Below are 12648 nucleotides of genomic sequence, written 5' to 3'. Positions count from 1 at the left end.
CACTGCTACAAAGTAACAGCCCTTATCCTGTCTACCTGTAGAACTTCTGGAATAACTAAGTTTAAGCTCCTCATCAGAGTCTACTTTGCCTCCTACACATTTGGTACGTTTGGTGCTTTTATACCAAGTATCTTACTCTTAGTGATATGAGACAACAGCAATCTATTTAATTGAAAATATTATCAATTTAGTTGAAAATATTTGATAGTCACAAATTCATAAATATAGCATTGAAATATATCTAACTGGAGAGAACTTAAGAGTTAAAATGATAGCGTCCTTCTGTAAGAAGAGATGATGCAGAAAGGGTCAAGAATTTAATCCACTCATATAGGAAATGCATCTATAAGTGACAACCAAATGTCCCAAGATGTTTGTTTTTATAACTATGGAAGGATTTGCTAGAAAAAAGCAGAATTCAAAGTTGTGACTAGAAATAATAAAGCTGTATAAAAAGTGGGAATATTGTAAGTCAACTGATCCCTGAGCTGTAGTTAACGTTCTTGTGAGAGAAGGCTGAACTTTACCTTTTATTATGTTAATCATATGCTCTGGTCATTACATATTATAGGGAGACTCATCTAGAAGCCTAAATAATCTGACGGTGAATGTACCGGTATTTTTTAAAGAAATTTAGGAAAGCATCTTGCTTTATACACAATTGTCTTTACATTGTTTCCTATTGTAATTATTGTTACCTAAGTAGAAAGTTTGTGGTTAACAAAGGAAATAAGCCACTTAGCAAAGTCCCTGGTACCTAGGAACTACAAATGGAGGTTAGTATTATTGTCTATTTCAGTCATACTTGAAGTGTGTCCCCCAGAATAGTGGCATCGACATCACCTGGAACTTGTTAGAAATGCATATTTTCAGCCCTCTCCAACCATCCCAAATCTACTGAATCAGAAACTCTGTGGCTAAGACCCAGCAATCTGTGTTTTAACAAGTCCTCTGGGTGATTCTGATCCACATTAAAGTTTGAGAACTAATGATGTACATTAACTTACATACAAAGTGAGGTTATATAATTATACTGGTCTTCAATGGCCACAAATATTCACTGCAGTATGTATGTAGGTGTATGTGTATATATATATGTATCTAGATACATACATATCTCATTTATATAGATGTATGTGCATACATATATATGAGATATGTCTGATCAAATATGTGATACATATGTAAGATATATAACACATAAAATATATAACAAATTACCACATATATATCATACACTCTATATACATGCACTATACACACACATGCACACACACAGAGTCCTGTATATAGACTTTTCTCATAAGTTCTCTGGGATGTCTGATTTCAAAACAAACCTTTTAATTAGGGAGTTAGAATGATAAATCCATGGTAATTACATATAATGAAACTTAGATATTTTATAGAAGATGAGATACCACATGAAAGTAGACAATCCACTGGCTGCTTTGTATATACTATAATGAGGAACAACTAGTTATACTGATTTTTATATTCATTAGTTGACACTAAATATCTTTTTGGATATGGCTCCATAGTGTATATGAGTTACCTAAATGATAAGACAAAAATGTGCTAATAGACAATTAGAAAAAAAGAACAAAAATTAATATTTTAAAATTCACTTTGAGAATAAAACAGTAGAATTTTGGTATTACAAATTAAGCATTATATATTTTTTATTGTTCTCAATCATGAAAATGTAGTCCCTAAGAGACAGACACCAATGACACATGTTTCCAGTCTCAGTTTTTTATTAGCTCCCTATGTGACCTAGATCAAGCAATCTAGTATCTTTGGGACTCAGTTTACGCATTCATAAATTGCAGATACTAATATCTGCCTTATCTATATTATTTTGATGAGCATGTCTTGTAAATTATTCTACATTCTAGAAGTAGGTAATAAAATGGTAAGTTTCAGAATTAGTCTATATGCATTTGATAAAGAAGTATATTCAATTATTGGATAAGACAGACTACATATGATTTTTTTACAGATATGTTTTAAAAATAGGCAAGAATTTTCCCCTAATCCTGTATGATCTTATTTACTTCATTAATTATGTTACTTGCTGCTGTTAGATGCTATATTTGTATTGTTTTCCTCATCAGTGGGAGAACACACTCAAATTAAATAAATCTAATTAGTGCATTGAAGAGAAATTGCTAAGTTTTAGTCAATAATTTAAGGTTTGGCATTTTACAGTATATATAGTCTTTCCATAACAGCATAATCTAGCAAGAACATACAGATGATGTCACTACCTAAAAAGACAGAAAAATGGATGGATTCCTGATGCTTTATTTCTAAATAAATCTAATAAAAATTAAAAACACACAAGAACTATATTTGAAGCCAGATAACAATTCATATACATGGCAACACTAATGAAATATGGTGACTCATGAATTCCTTACTCATTTTCACATAACAGAATGTAAGTGTTTAAACTGAAACGAAATGTTAAACAGGTATCAAGTCAGAATGTAGAAAAACTTCTCTATCAAAATGTACAAACTTTTAATTGCTGCTGCACTGAAGGAAACTAGATAACTAATTCAAGGGATGGAAATAACAAAGAGGAAAACTATACTGATAAGATTGTTGTCTATGTTCTGGATTTTACATACCTACTTTTATGCAATGAGTGCAAGATTTACTTTAGCCTATCTTTTGACTTACTGTTGAGATTTAAATATTTTCATTGTTGATTTTAAAAAATGCCTTAAAATGTAATAAAAGCAAATTATAAAACTCTTATGATCAATGCAATGAAATTATCTAGTATTTCATATTCTTAATGGTTTTGAATTTCCCCTTTTCTCCCCCATGGGCATCTAAAGCAAACATCTGTATTTTATATGCTGCAAGTAATCTGCTCGAAGAAACATCTGGCTGATAAATTAATTTGCATAAAATACATTAACAAATGAAATGCACTTCTACAGAAAATGTTCTAGTGTTGTACATCTTGTCATACAATACCTATACATACTATGCATATTAATGGCCGTTATTTAACTTCTTAGAAAGGTGTATAACAGCAAGTATAAAGTAGAATGTATTTTGTTAGTTCACACTGCCCTCTTTAGGCAACATTAAGGTAATCAAAGACAATTTTTAAAAATTAAAATCTTAAAAAAAATCTTACCATTAACTCTCAAAACTTAGCAATAGAACTTTTTAAAAAGTCCCCAAGCTGATGTGGATGTGCAATTATCTATCTCCTTTCCACTGGGTGGATCAGAGAGAGGTGGTACATATATCATATTATTATCAGAGTTTATAATTCGTTTTATAATTCAATAGAATTAGTTGACAACTTATTTTAGAATATGAGTAAACCTTAAAATTAAAATCATCTAAAACACACTCCAATCTATCATTTAAAAAGCAGTGTACTGAAAATGTATTGTGCACACAATAATTACTCTCACATGAAATAGGTCTCTTGCAGAATACGAAAAAATTGACAATAAATAAAATCACCTTATCTATTTTGGAGAGTGTTAACTTAAGGATCAAAACACGTTGAGTATGCATTTGAAATAATGAGTAGAATCATATTTTAAAAACTGTAAATTGATTTGTGAATATCTTGATTTTAAAAAATGATGGCCATTTTACCAAATTTCTCTTCCCATGATTTTGCTATTTTTTGAGGCAAAAGGCCACCACACCTCAATCTATCCCTTGGATCCATAACTAACCTGCCTCTGAAATGTTGAATACTTCTGAGTGCCTGCTAGTAACAGTCGGTGTTGAGGGCTGTGGGGATCCAGGAGTTATTTCTGAGTCACCTGCTTCCAGGACCCCATCACCATCTTTTTCATTAATATCTGGAAAACTGAAATCTGTGGAAGTCTCGTTATCATTAAGGCTATCTGAGGTACCTTGCCCTGATCCACTCTCTTCATCACTTGTAGGAAATGCCCAAGCTTTAGATTCTGGGCTGAAAGGAAGCAGGGCACTACCAGTCTGAATGTCATTTTCCTGTTTTCCATCATTGCGCTTTTGGGGTGGCACATTGGTCGGTGGTGATTTATCAGGACTTCTGTCCACATCAGTCTGACTGTCTGATATTACACCTGTGACTTTATTTCCTTCTTCAGAATTCTCAGATAGTGAGTATGAGACTGGGTTATTCAGATCCACAAGACTGTTTTCCTGGGTGCCTGAATCATTCATTACCTTTTCCTGTGATTCTCTATAGGAGGAGCACGACATACACTTATTTATGGATAAGCCATCTCTATCTCTGCCATCATAATCATCATCATCGTAATCATCAGTATCACCATCGTCACCACCACCCACTAAATCAGCATCAGATCTGGCACTCTGAGTCAGCTCGGAAGTTGTTCTAGAAGGAAACAGCAACTTGGTTGTGGTTACAGAACCATCTTTGTTGGGAGAAATAACTGAAATGGAAACATACATGTTTCCTAAAGGGACAGAATGATCAGCAGTTACAACTGTATCAGAGACAACTGTTGGAATACCAGCCAATACCTCATCAGACATAGAACCCTTGGCAGAGGTGAAGACTTCATCAGAGTAAACATGCTTATTTATAAGCGTATCTGGTGGTGCATCAACTGATAAAACAGGAGTAGCAAATGCATGCCTTCCTTCTCGGGGGGCGGCCTGGTTAAGCTCCAAATCGGCAGTTTGGAACGACTCATCCTTACTGTACAATGAAGGTACCGCTTGCTGGGAACTTTCGCTTTTAAGCAAAACTGGTTCAAAATATTTCTCACTTGCGTAAGAAATGGTTAAACCTTGAAGTGAAGCAGCGTGCGTATTAGAAGTAGGCGATACATCAGAGACTGGTACAGATGTAGCGTGCAGCGTGTTTTCCCTTGAAGTGGAATTTGATGCCATGAGATGCAATATTGTAGAACTAATGTGATCAACCTTGGGGGTTTCAACCAATATTGGATCACTAGGCACAGCTGGAAGAGCAGTTTTAAGCAACGTGTCAACATCAGAAGCCTGAAAGGAAGGTTGCAGCAATACTTCAGTATTAAAAGAAGCTGAGGGCTCATGAAATAAGAGCTGAGTTGAAGGAGATAACATTTCACTAGAAGCAGGGTCAGAGGATGCTGGCTCTGAGTTTGCACTAAGCACAGGTTTAAGCGAAGTATCACCAAATGCTTGAGATACAGCGTGTGAAGACTGAACTGGAAAGTTATTTTCTGGAACTTGACTAATCTCATGATCAAAAACCTTAGTAGCAGTAAAAGCAAGAAGCCCTGGGAGGATGCCCTTTGTGCTAGAAGTGCAAACAGGGGATTCTTGTAAAGATGCATTCAATTTATTTACATTATCATACAGGTCGGGTATGACTGTGCTTTCAGAAGGGTAAATCAGCTCACTGAAAGAAGAAATGTGTGGTTCCGTCTCATTTCCATTTATTACGTCACTTTTAGAAAGCAGCTTGTTATCATCCCCAAACATAGATGCTGGATATGTAAATTCAGCTACAGAAACAGGTGAAGACACGTTAAGGGCTGTCAGACCATCTGTGCCAGGTAAAAGAAATTCACTATCAGAGGAGGCTCCAGACCACTCCCCATCACCAGAGAGGCCATGAGTAGGCTGCAGCAACGGTGCGCTTGGGGTTACTAGGGGAGACTCAGACATCGGTACGTGGTTAGGGCTGCTAAGTAAGGAACCCTGAATAGACTCATGCACAGGTACCGCAGAACTGTAAGAAACACTGAAGAGGTACTGGGAGCCCTCATCATTAGTTAAGGCATAAGAAGGTTCAGGCCCTGAAGAACGTGCATGCATCATAACATCACTGCTGGACGGTTCAGCTTGAGAAAACATAAGCGTCTTATAAAGCACACCAGGTCCACTACCACCGAATTCCAAGGTCTCTGAGGCAGCATGAGTAGTGGTCTGATGTGACCCCACGTCAGAATATGGAGCAAGGCTGGGCTCTAATAGCAAATCAGCCCCAGCCACTGGCAGAGAAGCATGCAGGGACACCTTATCACTCTCAAGAGCTGAAGTAACTTGTGGAAGGATTTGAGAAACATGGTGAAACAATTCACTACTGAAGGAAGCAGAGGAAAATGGAAGCAAAGGCGCATCATCATAGGAAGACAGGATGGATTCACATGACACACCGACACTGGGAAATACAGGCGTAGCATGCAAGGCCGAATCACTACTTGAAGCAGCAGGGGTAGTGTTGAGGATCTGATTGTCAAGCAACAAGGGGGTGACTAGAGGAAAGACTTCACTACTGTAGGAAGGTTGGAGAGGTGTCTCACCATTGTATACTGGTTGAGTTGTCTGCGGGTGTACCAGGTTGATGGTGGGGACCGAATCATGTTGTCCAGAGGATGGCGTAAAAGCATGAGGTGTTACCTCAGTTGGGAAGTACGCAAAGGTAGAATAATGTGGCATTTCCATATCTGTGACCAAGGGACCCTGTGACACCAGTGGGCCTGGAGGAGAGGACTCAGTTGTCTTCTCAGTTCCATCAATATCCATCTCGGTGTAATTAGTCTGGAGAAAGCTCTCTCTACCTGATCCAACATCGGGCAGTGTTATTACATCTGTAGTGCTAGGAAACCACACATTTCCATCAACGGAAGGATCCTTTGGAGATTCTTCAGAACCTGAGGAGGCTGAATCTTCTGAAGCATTTCTCGTAGATTCTGGTATAAGGACATCGTACGTGACTGCCTCTGGGATTTCTGAAGAAAACACATAGCCGGGGGATATGCTCTCAGAAACGAGCGGCACAGCAGAAGTTGCAGGACTGGAGCCTGAAGAATCATCGGCTTCCGTACTGAGCTTGAAATTGGTCAATAAACTCTCTTCCCCACTGATATCAGTAGATAGCTCTTGAGATTCCATTACAGAAACTGTATTTGAATATTCCACAGTCCCAGACAAGTTCATCTGTGGAAATCTGAGAACAGTTTTAGAGCCATCACTTAAAGAGACTGAAGTGCCTGCCAGAGTGAGAGATGGTAGCTGGGTCGCAGTCTGTGAAGTCAAAGGAACATCTTTTTCTGGGTCTAATTCAGTGACTGGTTGGGAAGTGGAATCTAAGGATGTGTTGGGAATATCACCCTTTCCAGAGAATTCGCTTCCTCTTGCTGGGGACCGGTTAGTCTTGGCCTCATTGTATTTCGTCCCTACTTGGTTGTAGTTTGTTGTGGTAGGAATCTGGGGTTCCTTTCTCCTGATTTGGTTTGTGGTACCGTCTCTACCAGGATTCACAACAGTGTCTTCTTCGGTGTTCTTTCCCTCTTCTTCCTCCTTTGAAAAACAAATAAGATTTAATGGGACATAAGGAAATAAGAGAAAAATGAAATCTTAATAATATCTTATACTGCATTATGCTGTGAATCTTCACTTGTGGGATTTTGAGAACTTCTCATAAAGCACCACCCCGTAGAAGTCATGACTATCCTATAACCATTATTATCCACCCTTGAGGGAGAGTAACTAAACTTAATTAAAGCATCTTATTTATGGCTACTTTTTATTTTATTTTATTTGATGAAAGGAGGTAAATTAATAAATACCACAACTTTGAAAAGAAGACACATTGTAGTGGTATTTACTTACTGAGAGTGTTATGTAACACAGTATTTATTTTCTTGTGTTTATATTTCTCTGTTCAGTTCATCTGGCAACAAGCTAAATAGCAATTAGCTTCCTGTATTGTGAAATGGCAATGAAACAACTTATTTCAAAGACAAAAGTAGCTGTATATTCAGAATATTTCATTGTATATATTAAGGATAAATCACAATTTTTAAGCCATCATAAGAAGAAGGTTTAGGACTGGAAGAGGTTTTTGGTTTTGTTTATTATTTTGTTTTAAATACTTTTCCCAGAGAATTTCATCTTAGACGGAGGCAGACATTTTAAAGACAACTTGTCAAAATACGGTCCTAGTACTCGTCATTAAATTTCGTGTTTCCTTTAGAAACACTATTCAGGTGACCCAGTCTTTCATGGACACTTAATCACTATAATGGCCCAGGAGTTATCTAGCTAGAGGTCAACCAAAACCCATGCTTTCTTTTTTTTTTTAAACTGTGCATTTTATAAAACATCTAATCATATGTTTAGAAAACTAAATTGCCAAACGTATCAAGATATGATATTTTTTGTCCACATAGGACATGATTTTGTAAGTTTGTTGGCACTGCCATCTATTAGACCTCTTAAGGTCATGTGCCTTAAAAAAAGAAAAAAGCTACCGAGTACAAATTTGTCAGTGAGAACGTGACCAATATCAGTAGAAAGAATCTGAATCTTTAACCACGTGTGCTCATGAGCTTTTGTCTCATACACACAGAAAGTGGCACTGTATGAAACACAAGCTTTCAAGCTTAATGGCTGCATCATTATCCAGAGCTTAATTATTTAGTTGGTTTTAAGTATTTTTTTAAATTTTAAGGCACATGTGACAACCCTGAGAAGTGAGTCATTAAAAATGGATATTCTGGGCCTCCCTGGTGGCGCAGTGGTTAAGAGTCCGCCTGCCGATGCAGGGGATACGGGTTCGTGCCCCGGTCTGGGAGGATCCCATATGCCGCGGAGCGGCTGGGCCCGTGAGCCATGGCCGCTGGGCCTGCGCGTCCGGAGCCTGTGCTCCGCAACGGGAGAGGCCACAATAGTGAGAGGCCCGCATACAGCAAAAAAAAAAAAAAAAAAAAAATGGATATTCTCTTAGATTCCCCAGATACATTTCCTCCCTAGTGGTATTTCTTGATAAAATTTTGCATTCTGTTTGATGCCCTGTTCACAAGGACAACCAGGAGATTTTACCAAATAATTTCCTGAATAAATATTCCCCTAATTTTCAAGCCCCAAAACTTCATGTAAAAGGAAATAAGAATAGTTTGCCTTGACTCGCTCTTGGTGAAAGATACTCTTCTCTCCTTAGAAGTTCTCACAAACATTTGTTTTATAATCTGATCCAGGATCAGATTGATCTGATCACATTGATCTGAGGATCAGTGTTAAACTTAGCAATATGGAGTTTCTGAACTCTTCCTCATTTTTGCAAATCTGGATATTTGCCTAGTTTTCTGGTATCACTCCACACTCTTACCCTTTATCAAGACTTTCAAACTTTTTTTCTGCTCTATCCAAATCTCCATTTCCTTCTCTCCTCATTCTCAGCAGATGGCTTTCCTGGTTATAGAGAAAGTAGAAGCCACTAGACAAAAACACACCTCTTCCTAATGTTAAAACATCAAAAACAGGGACCAACAAAATCTACCCCTGCCCCTCTCATCCTGTTGTAACTGAAGAGATGTTCCCCTTCTTTCTATTTCCTACATTTGTGTTCTAGTCCATTCTCTATCATCTTCTCGGGAACTGAATACAACTATTTCCCTCTATTTTGTATTTTACATTTTTTGCTTTCTTGAATGGATCATTCTCATCAGCTTAAACTCAGATCTCTCCTATTTAAAAGGAACATAAAGGAAAATCTTTAATTCAATGTATAGTATTCATTTTACCTCTCCCCTTCTCTTCACAGTGAAGTTCCCAAAACACATGTCATCTATCTTCTCTATATGATCTGACAATTTCTATCAAATCCCACAATAACATTGCTTCTCTTCCTCTTTTCTTAGATTCCCACATGAACCTCCTTTATCATCCTCCTGTCACAAGCTATGTAGATGTCTATAAAACTGTTCTTAAAACATAATGTCACTCACCATTTCTTCTATTTGATCTTCTGGAAAAAAAACTATACACACATTAAGCACACATATCCCTTTCATTGCTTTCTTTTCTAGCAGATTTTAGACTGTGAGGTTCAGATACCTATTTGAATCTGATGAAAGTGATGGACCTTTCATTAATCCCACCCAACTAAGTCTTATACATCTCTATGAGGTCATATTATCTCATGTCAACATTTCAAGAAGAATATATGATTCATGTTCTAAGATTACTTTATACATATCTGAAACCACAAATATTTTAATGGACACTGTTTCCTATAACTTCTTATGGAGTTATTGTGAATCTCTCTTTCACTATGGTTTTGATCTGGATCACACCTGTTATCCTTCACAACTTTTATTAAAATTTCTTTATTGTAAAGCCTTGATTGTGCTGGAGATATTTTGTCTTTCAAAGTCATGCATTCCTATTGGAAGAGAATTTGAGGAACATCTCCCAAACTATTCATTTCCATATTCAAGCTTAGAGCCATCACCGATACATTCCAGATGTTTGCCAACCTCTATCATTCATTCCTGCATGAATCGATGAAAGTGAACAGTGTTATGAACTGTGTTTCTGTCCCCGCTAAATTCACATGTTGAAACCCTACACCCCAAAAGTGATGGTCTTAGGAGGTGGGCCCTTTGGGAGGTCATTAGTATTAGATGAGGTCATAAGGTGGAACCCTCATGAATGGGCTTAGTGCCCTTATGTTAAGAGTCATGAAAGATTGCTTCTTCTGCTCTGCTCTCCACCATATGAAGACACAACAAGAAGTCTGTAGTCAACAATCCAGAAGGGGCTCTCATCGGAACCTGGCAGTGCTGGTGCCCTGATCTCAGACTCCCAGGTTTCAGAACTGTGAGAAATAAATGTTTCCTGTTTATAAGCCACTTAGTTCATGGTATTTTGTTATAGCAGCCCAAACTGACTAAGATACAAACCAATGATTTGTAAAGATCATTTCTTTTTCTTGCCTTTGACTTGATTCTGGTAATCATTTCTAGGTATATTCATATCCACATGCATGTGCACATGTGCGTGCATGCAAACACACACAGACACACAGAGATATCCTTAGCTGAGTTCTGTGAACTCTTGATGAAATGCGGACTGGTCATTTTGGTAAAATAGTACTTTGTAAGAGAGAATTGCCATAAGATAAATAAATTATTGAGGTAATTATATCTGTGAAAACACAACCTAATTGCTATTTATTACTAGACAGTAGTATTAGTTTTCACAAGTTACCAGCTCTTACACACATATGTACTTATGGACAAATTCTTACTATCATTAACAATAGAACCTGGCTTTAACGTCTCAGTTATAATGAATAGCACATTTGGGCTTAGGATGAAATATTGAATATAAGACACAAATAGTCATTTTCTCTCTATTTCAAAAATTAAGACAATGTTAAAATTTATAAATATCCTTAGATGCCCATTTACTTAAAGGACCTTGTGCTAGCAACAGACATTTATAATATAAGTAGTCCAAACAAAATTTATAAATATCCTTAAGTGCCCATTTACTTAAAGGACCTTTTGCTAACAACAGACATTTATAATATAAGTAGTCCAAACAAAAATAATCAAATTAAATGGGCAAAAGAATATATACAATTTATACTTTGGCTCATATTTATTATCAATCTGTCAATCATTGGTTAAGTTAGTTAAAAATAAGCTGTACCAATATTAAGAATTGCTTAAATATTATTTTAGTCTTTTAGAAACATTTGAACATGAAAAAATTCCAATTTGTGGCTATAGTTCATAGCTATCATTATTTTTAAAGTTCACTGTTGGGCTTCCCTGGTGGCGCAGTGGTTGAGAGTCCGCCTGCCAATGCAGGGAACACGGGTTCGTACCACCGTCTGGGAAGATCCCACATGCCACAGAGCGGCTGGGCCCATGAGCCATGGCCGCTGGGCCTGAGCGTCCAGAGCCTGTGCTCCACAACAGGAGAGGCCACAACAGTGAGAGGCCCGCGTGCCGCAAAAAAAAAAAAACAAATAAAGTTCACTGTTTTTCTAATTATCAACAAACCTTTTCTATCTCTTTTTAAAAATTATACCAATTAAAGTGTCTTCCAACTTCTTCATAAAAAAATCATGTATATTAATTACATGTCTATCTACAAAGCTCAGCAACTAATCCCACAAACAATGAATAATGCAACATGAACTTTTTATTAATGCAACATCTGAAACCTAACCAGTAATTCAAACCAGACTTCTTAATTTTAAAACACTTGAATAAAAAGTAGCCATGATACCTTAATTATTTCTTCAGTTCCAATTAATTCAGGAAAGAGGTCAAGTTCTACAAAATTAAAAACAAAATTATTAACATTTTTATTCAACTATTTCAGCCTTATGGGTAAACCGTTGGATGGAAAGAGGGAAAAGGGGAAAAAAAGACTGTTAGTTTGGAAAATACAGAATTGCCCAAAATAAAAATTACGAATTTCAGTTTTCAAGACTACTGAATGTTACATAACACAACACTACATAAACGTACAGGAAACTGCACTCAAAACCTTCATCTCTATCCTCCACTCCAACTCCCTTCCCTATTCTCACCCTAACTGTGATTGAAGCTAAGAAGGGAGAAGGGGACAGTGAGACTGATATTACTGGGTATAAAGAAACCCAAGTAATTTTCCATCAGTGTAGACTTACTTTCATTCTTAGCATGGCTGATAAAAGCATAGTTGGGAAAATGCCAGGGGAGAATTGACGGGTTTATTTTCTTATTCAACTACTTATTCCTCAAGGCCCACTTCTGACTGAAGATCAAGTAGGTCTTTTCATTCTTCAGATTTGGGCTCATATGTATTTGTACACAGGGTACTGCACCAGATAAAAGGAAGAATGTTTTCCAGCAGGTCCAGCCTGGATTGGCAGCAGGA

General features: G+C 37.0%; 1 protein-coding gene across 3 annotated transcripts in view; it reads right to left on the bottom strand.

Moving 5' to 3' along the window:
* PTPRZ1 (protein tyrosine phosphatase receptor type Z1) overlaps positions 1 to 12648 on the bottom strand; it is a 174375-nt gene that overhangs the window by 35790 nt on the left and 125937 nt on the right. For 2 of the 3 annotated variants that reach the window (XM_060108766.1, XM_060108767.1), the window contains exons 11-12: positions 12013 to 12059; positions 6288 to 7287 (exon numbers count right to left, since the gene is read on the bottom strand). In XM_060108766.1, coding sequence (XP_059964749.1) covers positions 6288 to 7287; positions 12013 to 12059 — 1047 coding nt within the window. Of the gene's footprint in view, positions 1 to 3713; positions 7288 to 12012; positions 12060 to 12648 lie in introns of all 3 variants that reach the window. The other variant, XM_060108768.1, reaches the window with a different exon arrangement.

This window comes from Mesoplodon densirostris, chromosome 9, assembly GCF_025265405.1.
Source record: "Mesoplodon densirostris isolate mMesDen1 chromosome 9, mMesDen1 primary haplotype, whole genome shotgun sequence".
Classification (NCBI taxonomy): domain Eukaryota; kingdom Metazoa; phylum Chordata; class Mammalia; order Artiodactyla; family Ziphiidae; genus Mesoplodon; species Mesoplodon densirostris.
This window is presented reverse-complemented; position numbering and strand designations above follow the sequence as displayed.